General features: G+C 55.6%; 4 protein-coding genes across 4 annotated transcripts; 3 read left to right on the top strand and 1 right to left on the bottom strand.

Annotated features, from left to right (window-relative positions):
- The first annotated feature begins 2,762 nt into the window (after positions 1-2,762).
- B0T15DRAFT_295181 (uncharacterized protein) lies at positions 2,763-5,627 on the top strand. The gene is made up of 3 exons (XM_062863755.1): positions 2,763-3,228; positions 3,331-4,015; positions 4,080-5,627. Exons 1-3 carry the CDS (start codon positions 2,961-2,963, stop codon positions 5,401-5,403), a joined length of 2,277 nt encoding a protein of 758 aa, XP_062717952.1. The 5' UTR covers positions 2,763-2,960; the 3' UTR covers positions 5,404-5,627.
- Positions 5,628-10,563: 4,936 nt separating this feature from the next.
- B0T15DRAFT_295123 (uncharacterized protein) lies at positions 10,564-12,315 on the top strand. Its single transcript, XM_062863754.1, has 3 exons — positions 10,564-11,111; positions 11,444-11,503; positions 11,559-12,315. The coding sequence occupies exons 1-3, from the start codon at positions 10,870-10,872 to the stop codon at positions 12,037-12,039; spliced, it is 783 nt and encodes a 260-aa protein (XP_062717951.1). The 5' UTR covers positions 10,564-10,869; the 3' UTR covers positions 12,040-12,315.
- B0T15DRAFT_295118 (uncharacterized protein) lies at positions 11,829-12,866 on the top strand. Its single transcript, XM_062863753.1, has 2 exons — positions 11,829-12,557; positions 12,639-12,866. Exons 1-2 carry the CDS (start codon positions 12,089-12,091, stop codon positions 12,746-12,748), a joined length of 579 nt encoding a protein of 192 aa, XP_062717950.1. The 5' UTR covers positions 11,829-12,088; the 3' UTR covers positions 12,749-12,866.
- Positions 12,867-14,168: 1,302 nt separating this feature from the next.
- Positions 14,169-18,679, bottom strand: B0T15DRAFT_295097 (uncharacterized protein). The gene is made up of 3 exons (XM_062863752.1): positions 15,318-18,679; positions 14,594-15,261; positions 14,169-14,521 (listed from the first exon to the last, which is right to left on the bottom strand). The coding sequence occupies exons 1-3, from the start codon at positions 18,534-18,536 to the stop codon at positions 14,344-14,346; spliced, it is 4,065 nt and encodes a 1,354-aa protein (XP_062717949.1). The 5' UTR covers positions 18,537-18,679; the 3' UTR covers positions 14,169-14,343.
- Between the last annotated feature and the right edge of the window lie 4 nt (positions 18,680-18,683).

The following is an 18,683-nucleotide window of genomic DNA, read 5'->3' as shown; positions in this document are numbered from 1 at the left end:
TACCGAGTCCCCGGCTGCTAAGGCTGAAACAGGCATTCTCCGAAGCCGATCATTTCCGGCCGTCGGCGGAGTTGGAAGGTGAACCGCCCCGAATGCCGTCCCCCTGGCAATGACACAAACCCCAATTACTGTGGTAGGTGCAAATTTGCGACAGATTCGAAGTGGGCCGTGCGTTGAATTCCGTCCCCCAGTTCTCGACAGGGGTTCAATTGCAGAAGCCTTGACACCTCGCAGTACACCACGGAATACTGTGAAGGTGTAGTCATTTATTGACTCCGATGGTGGATGGGCTCTTGTAAACCAGGTTACGTGCGCGCGCAGCAGCATCGAACGTGTACAATACCGGTACGAAGAACGAAAATTAGAACTCTCCATGGAGCGTAGTCACTTCTTGGTCATCTTGGGAAAGAGGGGCTGGCAAGAGAGGGAAATACCTTAAGAGATGTTGCAACAAGTCACGACGAATGAGGCTGATGATTGCCTAGCTCGGGCCTATGTGGTTCTGGTGAACCGGGCCATGTTTCTAGACACACAGTCGCCTCTCCAGCTGTTGCTGGCCAAGGTCGTGAGCCGTAGACAGAAGCCCATGCCCTATGACCGATGCTCGTGACAATACTAAAAAGGCAACGTAACCTACACTACCTAGTGTACACATCTGAGACTGTGGATGAATGATCCTCAACAACAACCACTCTCGATACGAAAACCAAACCAAAATCGTCCCCTCGCGACAATTCGTCCTGCTCCGTCCGCCGGGTCTCCACCGGTTAAGCTCACTCCCTAGCGGACCGCATAGTGGGGCCGTGGTGGGGACAAGATTGCCGGCCTAACGTAACTTCGTATCTGCGATAAATCGGACGCCAAGCTGCTCGGTCGTGTGTGTCTTGTCGCAACTTGCAAGTCTCTCAACAGAAAGGCTGCATACGTTTGAGACAGGGACGCACGGCCAGCCAAAGCATATCAAGTGCTTCATACTGCAGGTAGAGGGATATAAGGGGTTCTGTTTTCACGCGGCAGTTGGATGAGTGGGTACAGCAACTTAGAACCTTTTTAAGCAGGAAGCAGCCCTCCGTTCCTTCCATCCTACCCTGGCCTAAGCCCTCTCCCCTTGCCTTTGTCTTCTGCCCCTTTTCCGGCAACATGGTACAAGTACTATCCCGCCAGGTGGTTGGAGCTTGTCCCGCTCCGTCCCGGTTCTCAAGTTTTGTGCCTGTCTTCACACCACGAGACCAGAGTTTGAAGCAAGATCATCATCCCACTGAAGCATATGGTCGAAGTCCGCCGGCCCGCCACGCAGCTTTGCCATTCGGCCTTCGGGGCGACCCCTGGGTATTTTAGCAGCAACGAAGGTCCATCGTGCGTGCCAGCGAAGAGGGTTGGTGGGACGTTTCTCACCTGCCAGCTTTGCACAACCCCCGCCCAAGCTTGAATCACTTCGCTCCAAAGAAACCACGCGTTCCGCGTACCAGGTACAGAGGCAAGTTTTAAAGCAATATTTCCCGACGAGGTTCTTAGCCGGCCGTCACGGAGCAAGTGCAGATTCGGAGGCATAGGCCGGGTAGCTCCGGAGAAGATATCCGCCAGGTCAAGCAGTTTTGGGGTCGCAAGACGCGTAGGCATGCGAATTCTCCAAACGCGAAAGACCGCACGAATACGGCAGAGCTATGCCAGGTGCCTGTTTTCATACTCCGGCTCGACGCCATCGGCTGTCCCGGTATCCATCCGCAATCCCTTGACAAGGCTGAGCAAACTGAACGTTGACGCGCCAACCCTGAGATGCACGCCCTATTCCGACGGATGATACGGACGAGAGGGGGGAATGGGGGTCATCAAAGGTCGGGACGGCACGCAGAGCTGAAGCAGTAGGATCCGAAAGCGCATCACAAAACGAGATATGCTCACGGCTGTCTTCTTCGGTGCGTCCATTGACACTGAAGTGATGGGTGATGCTGTGAGTTACTCCACGGGCTACCCTCAGTTTGGTATATGACGAGAGGAGTTTTCTGCTCCATAGTTCTCACGCCACGCCTTGTTAAAGACGTCCACCATGCTCCGTATGTTGTCTCGACTGGTTGAAACCGCAACTGGCACTAAAGCCTATACAGACCCAGCGCTGCCCGGAATCCCAGCCACACGACGTCGCACATCGTGCAACAACTGGCCGGTCGCACGCCGACACAGCTGCTCCGCCCAACCCAGAGGTTCAACCAAGTCGAACTGCCAATGGTTTGGCTACTGTTCCTGCTCAGCCTGACGGCTTACAGGGGTAGATGCATACCTTCGGAGACTCCCCATGGAAGACGATATCTTCTCATTGGACCGGCGTCCGAATGACGGGAACACAGCATCCAGGGCAACGGGCCATTCAACCCGGCGATTTATTGTCTGTCCCAAATCTCTGCACGCTCGACTTCGTCGTGAAAAGTGCAGTTGTGCTTCCTCAGTTGGGCCCGTATAATCCGAGGGATGATCCGGTCGATCACTCCCCGTTGCATCACTCTACGTTGATCTCTCAAGAGCGTAACATTTCCTAGAGTAGCTACTTGCCTCACCGCCACAAGCATCTAGCCACGAATGCCGGAGGAGAGTTGTTGTTGCGCATCAACGGGCGAACCAGAAAAGCAGATCGACGCTGGCATAATATCCGTAAGCTGAGCCACTCGCATCGCGCCGGGCGCTCGAGGCGCACAAAGACAGGAATTGGAGACCCGCTATTCGTAAGGCCAGAGGCTCATGTGTAACTTCACGTTGACTGGTCGCGGTGTGTCCCAACTCATCGTGCGTGGGCTGATCTGAATCTGATCTTACTCGGGTCGACGACTCCTGCCACAGCATTTCTTCCTTCCCTTGCAAGTTCGAGGATATTGCCGTCGTCATCCGCCAACTGTGTCCGGAGGTTCTGGAAAGCCCACATCGCTCTCCGGTTGGCAAAATATGGCTTGTGCCTCTTGCTTCCCGAGATGACGCTACTATCGGCGGCCCGTCCCGGGAGGGCCGGCTGGTCGGAGCGCGACCGCTGGAGGCCGCACTCGCCCCGTCTCGGCTCTCCGTGCATATTGCTGTTGGTGTTGCTTTCGGTGTTTATCGAGAAGTCAACGCAGCTGGATCCAGTCGAGAACTTCTGCAGGCGGTTCGGCCATCAGACGGCCATGATTGACAGGAAACTGTATATCGACGGCGGCTTCATCAACTATAATCCATTATCGCAGTACCCCACAAACTACTCCAGTGAGTGCTCATCCATGTGTCCAGATGTATTTTTATCTTTTTATCTTTATTTATTATTATTTTTTTTTTACAAGTACCGCCTTCCCCACTGACGCGTCTCAGACACGGGGTTACATTACCACGACCTCGACACGCCGGGGGCCGGGCGTATGCCCCAGCTCTACGCCAATCTCACCAAGAATTCATCTATCCCAAGCGTCAGTGGCGGCACCCTCTGGACCGATGATGTCAACAAGCGATTCTACCTCTTCGGCGGAGAGTATTACCAACAGCCTCCCTCTCCGCAGTTCACGCTCTGGTCCTACGACGCCATCTACGACCGCTGGGACTCGTTTGGTTCTCCAGCGCAGGATGATCTTGCTGCTGTCTCGTGGGGCGCCGGGGTCTCCGTCCCGGAGACGGGCGAAGGGTACTACTACGGGGGATGGAAGTCGAACAACACCGTCCCAGGCTGGAAGGGCCCCCCACTTGCCGCGTCTGACCTGGTGAAGTACAATATGGACTCGAACAGCTTCTCCGTCGCCACCGGTCCGGACTCGCTGGGCCGGGCCGAGGGAGCCATGGTGTTCATTCCGGTAGGCGACGGGGGCATGCTCGCTTACTTTGGCGGCGTGCAGGATCCCCACGGCAACGGCACCTGGGTCGGGCAGCCGATGGAAAACATCTTCCTGTATGACGTGCTCAGCTCGAAATGGTACACCCAAAATGCCAGTGGCCAGGTCCCTCCGATGCGGAGGCGCTTTTGCGCCGGGGCGACATGGGCCTCCGACCAGTCCAGCTATAATATGTGAGTTGATGTGGTCGGGCACGAAAAGAATCTAGTAATCAGCGTGCGTCTGACCAGGAGGCAGTTACATATACGGTGGCGCGGGCATGCCCCCCGATACAGCCGGCTTCGACGACTTGTATATCCTGACGATCCCTTCTTTCCAATGGATAAAGATGTACCCGGCCGATGGCAATCTCACCGGGTCGTACCCTCACCACTCCCTCAGCTGCAATGTCATCGACAACGCCCAGATGCTCATCATTGGCGGCACCTTCCCGACGATCGATAGCTGCGACGTTCCCGTGCAATACGGCGTTCACAACGTTGACATGGGCGAACAGAACCGGGACAGAGAACTCTGGCAGCTCTTCGTCACCAACCTGACCCGTTACAGCGTCCCAGACCGCCTCGTCGAAGCCATCGGCGGCTCGGCAGACGGAGGCGCAACCAAGACCGCCCCCGCCACCGGCTTCGCCAACCCCGATCTGCGCGTCCTCATGACGCGCAAAGCTAGCCTCCCTAGCCGCACCCCGACACGAGCCATACCCACAGCAGCAACAGGGTCCCCGGAAGACGACAACGGCGACAAGGCGCTCTCGAAGGGCGCAATAGCCGGCATCGCCGTCGGGGGCGCCGGAGCGCTCATAGCGTCCGCACTGGGCGTGTTTTGCCTCGTCCGCCGTCGTCGACGCCAGAGCCGCGCCAGAACCAAGAATCCCTTGGGCCTCGTCCCAACCTCCAGCCTCCAAGTCCCGCCGCCCTCATCGACATACACCCCAGCCAGCCCCTACTCACACAGTCCGTTCTTGCAGCAACAGCAGCAGCAGCAACGACATGGAAGTGGCTACAGCTACTACAGGGGGCCGGCAGAATTACCCGTCGGAACGCCGCCGCCAGGGCCAGGGGTGACTTCGTGGCTGGGGACCGACGGGGTGACCTACGAGCTTGTGAACGCCCACAACACGGCGGCGGAGGGGGCGGCGGCGGTGGTGGTGGTGGACGGAGCAGGCAGTAGTAGCACCACCGAGGTTGGGACCGGGTCGGGGAATAGCGGCGGCGGAGGCGATGTGCCGCTGGCCAAGATCGATCAGGAGGGCCGGCTCTGGGTGCAAGTGTCTCCTGGCCCGGGCGGCCGACAGGTGCCGCCGCCGGGAAGGGGGGGAGAAGCTCACGGGAGTCCCCGCGGGCAGGGCCGCTATCGTTCGTCGCCTGGCGGGCTTGGCGGATACTCGCCGGTGATGCAAATGCCAGGTTTGCAGCAGCAGCAGCAGCAGCAGAGTATGGAGCCGCAGGAGCTGAGTGGTGAGCCGAGACGGGGGGAGATTGGCGCTGATGGGTTGGGGGAGAGCACGGGTTGGGATGCGGCACATGGACGGCCGAGGCACCAGACTTTTTATCATCCTTGACACACACACACACACACACTTCCAAACGAGGTTTTTTTTCCCGTTTAACTAGTGTCTTTTCTGCTTTACTGGCGTTATTTGAGCGGAGGGAATACATATATACCTACTTAGGTCGGTACCACAGAGGCTCGGCGTGTTTGAAGTGGGAATGCGTTTTGTTTCTGGTCAGAATTTTGAACAAAGACAGGATTACTAGAGGGCAAGATGGTTCGGGTTCTCGTACTATTCAAAGATCTATGTTGAAGTTCGTTAAGCTTGTTATACCTCCAGAACTATAGTGTATCTGCCAGGTCTTTCTGCGATTACAAACTTTTGCACATCGGATAGGAAGAACCGGACGTCCTCGATGGCTCCTCCGTACCAACAGATTCGATCGGCCGAGAAAAAGAAGGCGTCGCCAAAGAACCTCAGATACAGTCGTCATCGCATAATAGGTATCCAGGTACGTCAATGAGGACTCCGGTCTTCGGCCGATACTACGACGAACATTTGTTCTACATATGCCCGACTGAATATCCCGATTCCGACGGAGATCGGAGATAACTCAGGGAGACCTCGAGTGATTAGTACCTATGTAGACCGGACCCTTATTACATGAAAGCTCGGTGAGTCCACAACCCACCAAGATGGCAACCCAGATCGGCCTGCCGTGAGACCGAGAGACCCGATTCCTGCAGGCTACCAAGATCCAGACGGTCGGGTCCAGACCTTCCTGGGGGATTGGACTTTGAAGTCGCATCAGATCGGACACGACGGAGTTTTACACGTAGGGCGGTGATACCCTAGTACTTTGGTAGCGTATGCATTGCGTGATGGACAGCAGACAGTCTACAGATAGTACCATATGATTCGATGCGGGCCCGGGAACAATGTATGCCGAGCTTTGTAGGTTTGAGGAGCGTGGAATTACATGTGACCCAGACCAAACTATCGAGGTGGGCCGCGATGACTCTCCTTGTGTAGTGTAAGGTAAGGTAGTTCCTGTACGTATTGTCAGCACAGGGCTCCAGGTTCTCCCAAATGCTCTTGTTTGTTTCAGCGACTTTGTGGGTCCTCGATGAGCAGCTTTCGATCTCAGCTTCCCTCTCCACCTGGCGTCCATCGGTTGACGACTTCGAAACAAGGAGCTGTCAGCAACCCAAAAACAAAAAAAGTGAGAAAAGTAAAAAGAGGCTATCTTTCTCAGACCCTTGCGATATGTCCAATAACCGAATCGGAATGGTGCCTTTCCGTTATTGAGCTTCGCTGTTTGTTGATCGTGCGCGGCCCCGGGATTCTGATGACTGCGAGACCGGAAGGGCCCGGATCCCACAGCACGACCCGCTCCGGAAGACACTCCGGCCGGAGAGTGGGGCCGCGAGCGGAGGAGAACGTGCGCGTGTCAAAGGTTTTATCCGAGTTCAGACTTTGAAGTTTAATTCCGCGCAACCACACTCACCACCTGCTGGGGGGAAGATGAACTGCACAAGATTCTCATTCCGAGCCCGAGGCTTTTCCACCAGTTATCTTCGAGGCAACCTTTTCGTGGGAGATGACAATGATCGGATGAAGAATGCGGCCACATATTGCTCTAGGTACCATCCGACCGATGCCTTATCTGTGATACTATACGTATCCTAGATTGCGCGATAAGGGCTTTTTTTGGTTTGGATCCGATCAGAGCCCATGCCCCGGGCCCCGGCTATCGTCGCTGTCGCATTTCGGCCCACAAGACGGAACGCCGCTGTCATCAATGTCGAGGGGAGCAATTGGGAATGTCGGTGTGGGGGTCAGGAGTCTGGCTGTTGTTTTGTTTCTTTCGATGCTACGGAGTCGGAGTGTCCACTTCGGCACACTTGCGACTCGCGAGTTATTACTGTGGCCTTGAACAGCCGCCGTTACCCGTGGGGTTTGATATAGTAAGACAAACTTGCCGTCTCTCATACTTATCTCAGAATCGACTCAGAACAACGACAATTGGGCGTCGAGCAGGCCGACTACAAAATTTTTATCACCGACAAGATTGCACCACCACCACAGTAGCAAGACCCTCTTCCTTTTGCGCATTCCGTCATGACGATAACGGCCCGAAGATCGAGATCACACGTCGTTAAAGAGTGGGGTACGGATAGATAATTCGGCTTCTCAAAATGGGGGTCCTCTTCACCTCATGTCTTGTCGCAAGCTGCTGGCAGGGGGGCGGCTGCACGTCATTCATGCCGATAGTAGCATCAGTAGTATACTGTGGTAGTCAGCCACTGTGTGCCTTGGTCAGCTACCGACGGCGCTGCATACGGGTTGCAGTGTCCCCGCCTGCGCCGACGCGGACTTCACACAGCACCCCCGATATGCGCCGACATGTCGATACGCGGGAAAGGATACTACCCGGGTAAGTGGGGATGCGGCATTGATATTGCCCGCCTATGCATGGCTGGAGGGTGGAAAGTCGCCTTAGGACTCCTAGGGATATGAACTAGTCGGAGACAGAGCCACGCGGAGGGGAAGTACAAGTAAAATGTGCTTCTTGCGAACGGCGAAGATGAGCTTGACGTTCCAACGTTAATGCAAAGGGCCGAATATCTCGGCGGCCTTCATCTTCCGGCACTGTCAATCATACCTATGTATTGTATCTACAGCACCCCCACGTCAGGTGGGAGGTAAGTGGGAGAGGCCCGATTAACATGAACTTCTCCTTCTCGGATGGCCCAAGGTTGCATTGCTCTTGCTCATGGGACTGTAGGCACACTAGTGTGGTGTGTACGACAATATACATGGATGGCTCTCCCAGTGGGCCACGGATGATGCACCCAAACAGCATCTTATTAGTGCTCGGCACTACCAGAACACGCAGTGGTGGCATGTGCTGGTTCAGAGTACCTGCATCGGAACCTAGCTTTGCATCGAGTTTGCATCGACTGTGGGGTCGTAAAGTGGTTCTGTCGCAGAACGCTTCAACGTGAAAGGAGTCCGAGACCAGATTGGTGTTTCCGTTCTATTCGGTGGGCGGTGATGGCATTAGAACAGGCAGAATTGCTGCGGGAGCTCTGGGTATTCCTACCGTCGGAACTTCGGAAGCAGCGGAATCATCATCATTGAGGCTACCATGCCTACACTATTAGGACCACAGGCATAGGAAGCTGTTTATGTAATACGCTGGGGCACAACGGAAACCCGTCTCTCCTTATGTACATAGCTACGTACCAGTAAAGACAGGAGGGTCCCCAAGAGATCAGGTGTGTTACGTATGTGCCTCCCTGGTCACGGTGCGAGACGGGATTGAGTGGAGTTGTCGCATAGGTCGTGACCGGAGGAGGCTAATGGCGTGATATCTGGAGTGCACAGGTCATCGGTCGCCTTTGAAATTCCACAAGCTGGACGCACATGGAGACCTCAGAGTCGCTGATGAAGTAAGAAAAATTTTTCTCACCCGAGAGGTATGTGGAACTAGGAAGCTGAAGGCTGAAAGGAAGGGGGGACATTGAACAGCTTCGACTGGACGAGGACCTGCATGGTGTGATGGCTAATGGGAGTGCTATCGCGGCAGCGTTGAACCCGTGGCCAGCAGATTGGGCCCGTGTGCCTGGCTGGGCGATTCACCTTCTCATCAGGAGCTGTAGCATGACGCTATTGGCTGAAGCCCGCACCTTGGTGTCTTGTCCGGGCCTTACCCTGCGCGAGCTCACTTCAAGTTCTGGGTACTAGGCCACCAGTCCTCAAGGTTCATCAAAAGTAATCCATGGATGGGATGCCGCCTTCAGTTTTGACTGACCTAGGAAGGTAAGGTAGCGTGTAACAAGAACGCCAACGGACTCAAATTGAGTGCGAGCATTGGGGCCACAGCTCTTGGTGGATCGCCTTTGGGGTAGCGGAATCCAGTGTGAAATATCGCAACATTCTTGCAACATTGTGGCAGCACATCTTGTCTTGCACCAGTCTAGGCCTCTCAAGATGCCATCATCCACCCCACGCAATGTGTCACCAGACTCATCGTGGAGAAACTGGCGGAACGACCCAGACAAAGCAGCGGATTCAGCCAGTTGAAGTCAGCCAGGACTTTGCGAAAAGCTTACACCATCACCTCCACAACCCTGTTGCGCCCTGGGCACTCGGCATGCAGGGACAGGGGCAGACATGGCAGCGCCCGTCCAGAGCACCCCACACTCCTAGCGAGGATCCAGTGAAACCCCTCGTCCTCAGCCCCTCAGGATGCTGCCAGACCCTGGGCGTATGTTAGCTAATCGATGTGACAGACTGACGAGCGTGACCTACAAGAAGAGTGCGTGTCCGCTCCTCGCGTTTCTCTTAGGCTCTCATCCTCTTTTCGTCGGTACTATTCGTATCTCGAACGACAACAACAAGCAACGGACCTGACCAACTGAACGCTCTACCCCACCGTCATCTGGCTCCGCACACGGTATCCACTCGACAAGGTTCCGTCCGTTGACCACAAACTCTGGACGCTCACCGCAGCACCACGGACGGTGAAAGACGATTGGCCTGGCCCCAACTCCGATGATCTCCGTTCTCGGCAGCTTCCAGGAACTGCCCCGTCCGTTTTCTGGGGCTGATCAAATCGCTTGCACTTTGGGGGAACGAGTCATCCAACATCGATAGCGAGGGAAACAAAATACCTATCTTTATCTGTCCGTTCAGATAATCGCCAAACTCTCTTCCTTCTCTTCCATATCAACGAATGCCAACCAGCCCGCTCGTTTTGATTGGGGCCAGAAGCAACACTTGAGTCTTACAACGGCCCGTCCGTCACGCAAGACGGAGCTTCGTGCTGTGCACCCTTCGACCGACCAACTGTTGTCACATCCCACTCTCTCCTGGAAAGACCCAATTGATCTTCTGCCAGAACACTCTTTTGGCATTGATTGTGTCTCGCTCGAGTGGAACAGACCACAAGCTTCCCGAATTGCGCTTTGGGCTAACCACGCTGTGGTCCGTCACCAACTCCCGTTAGCGAGAGGGAATAAGTCGTCTGACCAATCCTGCCTTGGTCTCACGAGCCGCTGCCTTGCGATACCCGAACTGGAGCCTGTTGGATAGCTTCGTGAACCACAATTCCACTTTCCATTCACGTTAGGTTACTTTCAACTCGTGGGCTCGGCGAGCAACTATCCACTGCAGCAGCATACCACCTCACCAATCCAGCATCCGCCGACAACCGACAACCGACACTGCAGGGAAAAAACTCTTCTTGCAGCGTACATATTTGCCACCGCAACACGACACAGCTGCTGGCCTGTCAGATACGCAATTTTTTCCTCCTACCGGGCCCCTGACTTGAACGACGAGGTTCGGGCTCAAATAGGGCATATCCGTCTTGGATCCCAGTTCCTCAGAGCTCAGTCTCGACGAACTCAGTCAGACAATTGGCACACGCCCCAAAAGCTCTCAGCAGTAGCCCTCCCGGGATCGGTCCCCCGCGCACCTAGCCGCAGCTTTACCATCTGGCCTCGGGCCAATCAAGCGGGAGTGCCAATGCACCACCATCGTCGAAAGTCCGGACATGCTTCTGGCAACACGTCGCTGACGGACGTGCGCAAAGCTGTCACAGCAACTGATCCAACATACAAGAAGCATTCATCTCGCCCTGCACCAATGGCCAGAAAATCCAGCACCCAAAACGCCCCCAAGCTGGGCAAGAGCCCCCGCGACCGTGAAAAGGAGCTGGACGATGAGCGCTGGTGGGATGAAGAGAGGGAGAGCTTCCCGCAGTATTGGTATGTTGTTAACACCGTTCTGTGTCTCGCTGGCTTCCCATGTCCTCCCCCCTGTGTGTTTCACCACTTGCATGCGTCTCTGGCCCTTCCCCTCAGAAGACTTCCGTTTCCATCCTCTTGCATTGTCACTTGACATGCAGGTGAATCAATGCCAAGTGCCGCCCCCCCCGGAAAAAACGCCCAAGTGGGCGCGGGAAAGAGACAGAAGCTGGGGGCGGGGAAAGGGTGGACGCGGATCGCCGGATTCGCCGGAGAGTGCCGTTCCTGCATATGCAACACCGTGTATCCCTGGCTTGGAGAAGCCCGAACTGACCGGTTGTTGATTGTTGCAGCATGATCTGTGAGAAACAATTCGTCTCATCGGACGATCAGGTTCTGTACTGCTCCGAGGAGTGAGTGTGACACCGTGGTGCTCCCTGCTAGATGGTTACTAACCGGGTTGACAAGATGCCGCATGCATGACTTGAACGGCGTAAGCACCTCCACGGCGCCGAGCCGATATTCCAGCAGCCACACGGCCACCCACTATCCGTACTATTCGGCGCCCCCGGAACACAGAGATATCATCCCCCGCGCTTCACCCTCGCGTCCTAGCTCGACGCACGTCTCCCCGCCCGTTACCCACACTTCGGCATTATCAGCCCTCAAGTCACTGTCGATCCGGCCGGCAAGTCCCACCTCACCTGTAGTAGGGACCTACCATTCGAGCATCTGGCCGTTTGCACGGAGCACCACAGCGATGAGTGCTGGCAATTCGTACACCAAACCGGCAATGGGACCCTTTTCATCGACATACGATGGGACATATCATGGCGCCAGCGGCGATTATTACGGGACGAGCTCCGACCGTCCGTTGCCGTCTCGCAGGCCAACTTCGTACTCGAGACCGAAGAGCATTGAGCTCGTGACGCCCATGTTGGGACGGTAGTTCGGGTCTCGAAAACCCGAAGCTCGGGCGCAGCCATTCATTTGGGTCCATGTCCTGTGGTACGGGGTCTGAGTCGGTAGCGCATATGTTCTGCATGTTGCTCCGTCTCCATCCTCATCTCTTCTCCGCCTTTCCTCCCGTGGGGGCTTTGCCTACGGGTCACAGTGCAACCCCATGGCGCGGGGGGTCCCTAGTCGTACGACGTGTGCGGCAGTCACAGTTTCTAGGTACAATGAGAGCTGGTGTACCTAGCTCTGAAGTGGTCGTCAGCAGGCGCCAATTGACAACCCTGAGCTACCTACCCCACACAATAGTCGGGGTCTCCTCCGGCTTTCCTGATCGGTCACGAAGCATTCAGCCACTTTCCGGGGTAGAGCATGGGCATGCTTGGGACGACCTGCATACGTTCTCTTTAATCAACACTGGGTCTCGGATGGCCCGGCAAGTTCGGGTGTCCTCAGTTCACAGCACGACTCGACTGCTGCTCGTCACATCCTCGGCAGGTTTCCTTTTCATCAATTAATGTTTTTTTTCTTTACCATTTCAACATCATGGGTTTATCTTCAAAAGTGGATTTAGCGGGAATTGGGAAAAGCAACATGAATTTTGGAGCATCAACAACACTGCATTGGTTAATCCGACTGGGCACTTCTTGGCGTCATTGGGACTCGGGTTACAACACGGACGGATATCCATGGCATACCGCTGAAGAGGTGCCGAGGGTGATTTCCAAGGATCACTCCTTGGAACGTATATACTGGTCTCTATGGGACCGTCATGGGACTGCACTTGGGCATCGACGGGGTCTGGGAGTTCCCTCCTTGACATCGGTACATGTACAAGTACAAGGCACTGGGCATTAAGGACGCATCGGCAGCGCGGCACCGTTTCTCACGAGTTTTGATGTAATATTAATAACCATCCCTAGTCTCTTATCAGACATCATGAACAATCACCGCCACGCACATCTGAGTGACAATATCTGTGTATCAGCTTGCCCTGACGATGCCAGGGATAGCGACGCGGCGCGCCGACAGACCATTGCCCAGCTGATCCACCTTGCGGGGCGGCTAATACACAGTAAGTTGGTCTGGGAATGGAGGATTGGGGTTTGGGCAAAGAATGCCGATGCAAAGCCAAAGAAGTGGATTGCACTATGGAGATTGTATGACATGGGAATCGTCCGCAAAAGTTGGAACTTTAGGAGAAAAGGGGTGGAGTTGAGGAGTTGAACACTTTTCTGGCCCACGCTCACGGAGCTGTCAAGGCAGGGGAGAAGGAGGGGCGAGAAGAAACTATGGCCAGCTGCAAACTGGGACAAGAGGTACAGTAGATCAAGTAAGAATTCACTTCAAGAACAGAAACAAGAAAAGGGATGGAAGAGGTAGGTACGGAGTAATAACTGATAGCTCATTGTAAACAATGCTTTGTGTTATCTCCTGACTCCGTGCAGTTTTGAACATCATCCCCACTTCTAACCTCAAACCCCAGCTTCCCCAATTGATCATCCCACTCTTCATTCATCCTAGCCCGAGCAAGGGATCTTTCTCCGATCTCCGCTTCACACGGAGTTCGAGCACCGCTGTGGTGGAGCAGTCCCGACAGACAGTCGACACTTCACGTAACTTGTTCACTGGCACACAATACACTATGGATCCGGTTGAGGAACGGAAGCCGCCAATCTCATGTGGTGTGTGGCATGGCTCAACATCATTGTGAAAAGCGCCGTGCGTATTCGTAATACTGGAGCGGAAGGAAAGGCAACACGAGCAGGTCCATCCATGACCATCAGGTACTTGTACAATACAGGAGATGACACCGCCACTCCCAAATGACAAAGACTACCACGTAGGAAAGAAAAGAGCGAAAGGAAAGTGGAAAGGGGCACTCCCTGTATACCGTGGCTTGTAATCCTGACTGGCACCACCAGGAGAGTGTAGATTCCGTGTTTCATTGAATTGTGGCGTAAGCCTACGGAAGAGCTCGGCCGTACTCCGTACAACAGCCAAAAAGCAGGCTGTGCAAGATCCTTTCAAAGACCATCGACTGCGCAACGACATATACTCCCTTGTGCAAACCAAGAACCACAAAGGTAGTACACCACATCGAACGCTGCGAACTGCGGATTCAAATACCCAACATACATCAAGCAACAACAACAACGGCAACCCATCTGGTAAAGAGGAACCATCCCTTTTCACCCTCCTAGGTACTCCATCCACACACCTTCCGTCCGTCGTAGTAATCATTAAAAGAACCAAGAAGGATGGATATGCTCTGACCAAAACCAAGCACGATGTCGACCTAGTGTAGCGGCCTCGAACTAGCCATTTCACCATACCTACCCCGATGCTGGGTCGTGTCATACGCCTGCAGCACCCTCGTCTGCGACTCATCCGCCTGCGAGAAGGCGTACCCACGCTGCTTGCGCATGCGCTGTACCTGCCTGACCTTGCGGATGGCCTTCTGGAATTGCTCCATCCTACAGCAGGGACCAGTGTTAGGGTCCCATCGATAAGAGTGAGGGAAAAAGAAGAGGGAAGGGAAAACGTACCGAGGCCGGTAATCCTGGATGTTGTACTTCTGGATCTCCTGCACATGGTGGTACGGCTCGGGCCGCCACAGCCTCTTGCTAAACTTCCAGGTAAAATCCCGCGCCAGACAGAGAATCGCCAGCGTGGGCATCTGGAGCCAGAAGGACGGGCTCGTGAATAGCCGGGGCACGACACCAAAGTATTCGGTCGAGAAGCCCAGCTTGGGCGCGACGGTGCCGTAGACGGCGACAAACACGATCCAGATGGCCATGCTGCCGGGGATGGCAATGACGTGGTATTTGGTCCAGTTGTTTGTGACGAGCGAGGCCTTGCCCAGGACGGTCAACAGGACCGCGCCGTACATGGCCGTGCCCCAGACCCACTTGCCCGCTGGGACGCTGTCGCTCTGGACACCGTCATAGATGTAGAACAGGGAGCCGCCGACGTAGAGGATGATAGAGTGATAGACGGCGGTGAGGATCCAGGAGGAAAAGACCTTGACCTTGAAGAAGGCATTGGTCTGGCCGAGCGAGTAGAGTTGAGGATAGCGGTCGAGCAGGCGGGCCGATACGAATTGGTCGAGGATACCTAGGGCGAGCGGGGGCAAGACGGTATAAAAGACGTTGTAGAAGGACAGCGTCCAGGACTCGTAGATGACTTCGCCGGAGAAGACGTTTTGGAAGACGTACTGGCACAAGTCAGCATGTGTTGAACTTTACCAAGCGAAGCGGACGAACTGCGTACCCAGAACTGCGTGAGATAAAGTGTGATGTTCTTGTAGAAGGAAAACAAAATCGCCTTGGCAACACGATGGTAGCTCCATGCGCCATGGACAAGGAGCAGCTTGCGGAGGTAGCGGAACTGGGCAATCGAGACATCCGCGCTCCGCGCGGCCTGCAGACCCTCCATCCCGCTGATGCCGATTCCGATGTGGGCGGCCTGGATCATTGAGACGTCGTTCGCACCGTCACCAATGGCGAGGAGGATGGACTCCTTCTGGTACTTCTTGACTAGCTTGACCACCATGGCCTTCTGCAATGGGGAAACACGGCAGCAGATGACGGCCTTGCACATGACGGCGAGGTCAAGGAAGAGCTTCTCCAGGTCTTTCTCCAGGGCATACGTCAGCGATTTCCCGTCGATGATAAGCGCCAGAGTGCCCATCTCGATCGTGCCATCGCCCTGGTTTCGGATGGCGTCCAGCTTCTTCTGAATGTTGTCGCGCGTTGCTTCCGCATTCTCCTCGTTGACGATGAGGAGCATCATGTCTTCGCTGAGAAGCTTACAACTCATGCCGATGTTGATGGCAGTCTCCTGCCTGTCGCCAGTTAGGACCCAGACCTTGATGCCCGCCTCCTGAAGCGTGTGGATGGTCTCGGGCACGCCGTCCTGCAGCCGATCCTCGATGGCGGTGGCACCGAGAAGGTAGAAATCGTGCTCGATGAGCTCGGCAGCCTTGTCCAGCTCCTGGGCGCGCGTTCCACCAACAGTCGTCTGCGCCTTGTCGTAAACCTGATACCACTCCTGGAACTCCTGTTCCGGTATCTCGCGCATGGCTAAGCAGAGCGTCCGCAACCCTTCCGACGCGTATTCTTCCAGGTGACGGAGCGTAACATCGACATGAGGGTTGTTGTCGTTTAGGCGCTCTAGGATGACCGTATCTGCGCCCTTGCAGTAGCACCGAACTTTGCCGTCGGGACAGCGGTAGATGGTCGACATTCGCTTCCGGGTCGAGTTGAACTCGCAAACCGCCAGAAGCTCGTACTCGAATTGCTCGCCGCCGGCCTCGATGATGACGGCACGGGGCTTGCGAGCTACAAACTTGTAACCCAACTGGACGGCCCCTTCGACAAGCGCTCCCTCGTCGGGAGAGGCGGCCTGGTACTTGATGCCTCCCGTCTCGGTCTGCTCCGGGATCACCGTGTGACACGTAGAAAGCAATGTAAGGAAGTGGTCGATGGCTTGGGCGGTCGGGTGGCCTTTGATGTTCGCCTTCAACTGTTTGAACTCGTGAATGCCAACCTCGACGCCATCCTCAATGGTCGGGACGCGGTCCTCAGGCACCGTCTCGGCGTACATGATGCCTGCAATCGAGCATGCCTTGAACTCCATCTGGTTGCAGGTCAGCGTCCCTGTCTTGTCCGAGAAGACATATTCGACCATGCCCAACTCCTCTACTAAGCTGGAAGTGCGACAGTTGGCGGGCGTGTCAGTAGTTTCGTAGTAGATGTCCAGGTCGTCATTGATCAGGATGCCGTGCCAGTACTTGATTAGTTCAAGCGTAACAAAAAGCGAGATGGGAACCAGCGATGAGAAGAGCACCCAGTATGTGACCATGTCTTTGATAAAGATGCGTGCCACGGCCGCGGCACCGCTCATGCTGTCGAGGGCGAGATAGGAGAGCGAATTGCCCATAGTACTGCGCATCACCAGGTCGCCGACTGTCGAGATGACACTCAGAACCAGCAACATGCCCACCAGCACCAGAACAAGCTTGTTGAGCTGCCTCTCCACTTTGGTCCGCTTGATAGGAGCTGCCGTCGCATTTCTCATCAGTTTAGTCTCATGGCCGGTGAAGACGACAACGCCGTGGACCCAGGGGGTGTTTCGCAAGGTGGCGCCGCGAAGCAACAGCTGCTCCGGGTTCAGGGGCAGTTCCTTTTCTCCCCCGCCCGCCTGCATGGTCAAGGTAGCCTCGTATGTGTACAAGCTGCTGTTCGGTTGTTCGGACCGGAGCCTACCGCCCAGCCGGCTCAGCTCAGTTGAGCTCACCATGGACGAGGTCTCGGGCAGCGCCTGCTTGATCTTGAGGTTGGTTTCCCCGTCAAGATTGGCCGTCTCGATGTAGCACAGGCCCTCGGGCTCAGAGCTGGCCAGAAGGACGAGATCGGCGGGGAATGGCTCCTCAGACTCGACACGGACAATATCGCCCACGGCAACATTGATCCATTTCGTCTCGGTGAACGTGGAGCCTCGTAAGACCCGAGCTTTTGACATGTTGAGGGCCTTATCAGCCTGCTTCCGTCGATAATCCTCCACCAACTCCTTACCCGCCGACACCAAAAGCACGACGATAAGCGGACCGATGGTGGTGTATTGGTTTGTGGGCGAAAGCCCGGGGATCTGCTGCAAGCCAGCCGTGAACAAGAAGAAGATGTTGGCGAATTTTGAGAACTGCTCGAAGAGAAACTTGGGAAGGAACGTCGCGATGTTGTACTTGGCTGTAGAGATGTGGTTGTCCACATACTTGTTAGCAGCATTCGCGGGAGGGTTGTTGAGGTGGATGATTCGCGGTCCGAGAGTGGATGGATCCGGCTTCGACCGCCCGAACCCGAACTTGAAGTTGCCCATGTCGAACTTCTTCTCCTTCGGCGGTGGTACTTCGGCGCCGTCTGCCCCGCCTCCCGCGCGCGACTCAGTTAGTGGAAGGTCCATCTCGGAGTACCCTTGCCCCATCCCTAGCCTGTTCTTCATTCTCCCGAAAAAGCCACCACCCAAGCCCAAGACGCTGTTCCGTTTCCTCGCTTCTCCCCGCGCCGACGTCGAGCCAACCCCGGCCGCAGGAGAGCCGCCATGCTGGTAGTACGAGCCAGTGTCATCCGGGTAGTCGTCGAAGTCATCTGCATATCTTTGGTAGTTGCCAAGGTCTGACGTTTGGCTGTACTGTCTTCCCATCTCTGAGCCGTAGGGGCCAGCCTGGCGCGATGCAGAACTAGAGGATCCGGCCGGAGCGGGTCTTGCCGCGTGTTGCCTTTGTTGGCCGGAGCCGACGAAATCGTCGTATGAGACGGAGGGCCGCGATGGCGCACCATCCTGATCGTAGGCGTAAGAGTGGAGGAGGTCATCGTCCGTCAGGGCCGAGCGTTGCCCGGCGCTGTAGAGGGGCTGGTCATTGTCGAGATCGAGGAGGAGGTCGTTTCGGGCGCCGCTCGAAGAGCCTCCAGGAGGCGGGCGGCCGCTCATGCCGGAGGGCAGTGCCGCTCAGGGCAATTCGGTCCAGGAGAAAGTCAGAACGGGGAGCCGAAGCATTGAGTGACGGCGAGACCAGCGCGCGACAAGAAAAGAAGGTGAGGTCGCGGCTCCGCCAGGGTCGACGAGAGTGAAATTGGA

Source organism: Chaetomium strumarium (assembly GCF_033439665.1).
Source record: "Chaetomium strumarium strain CBS 333.67 chromosome Unknown B0T15scaffold_7, whole genome shotgun sequence".
NCBI classification, from domain to species: domain Eukaryota; kingdom Fungi; phylum Ascomycota; class Sordariomycetes; order Sordariales; family Chaetomiaceae; genus Chaetomium; species Chaetomium strumarium.
This window is presented reverse-complemented; position numbering and strand designations above follow the sequence as displayed.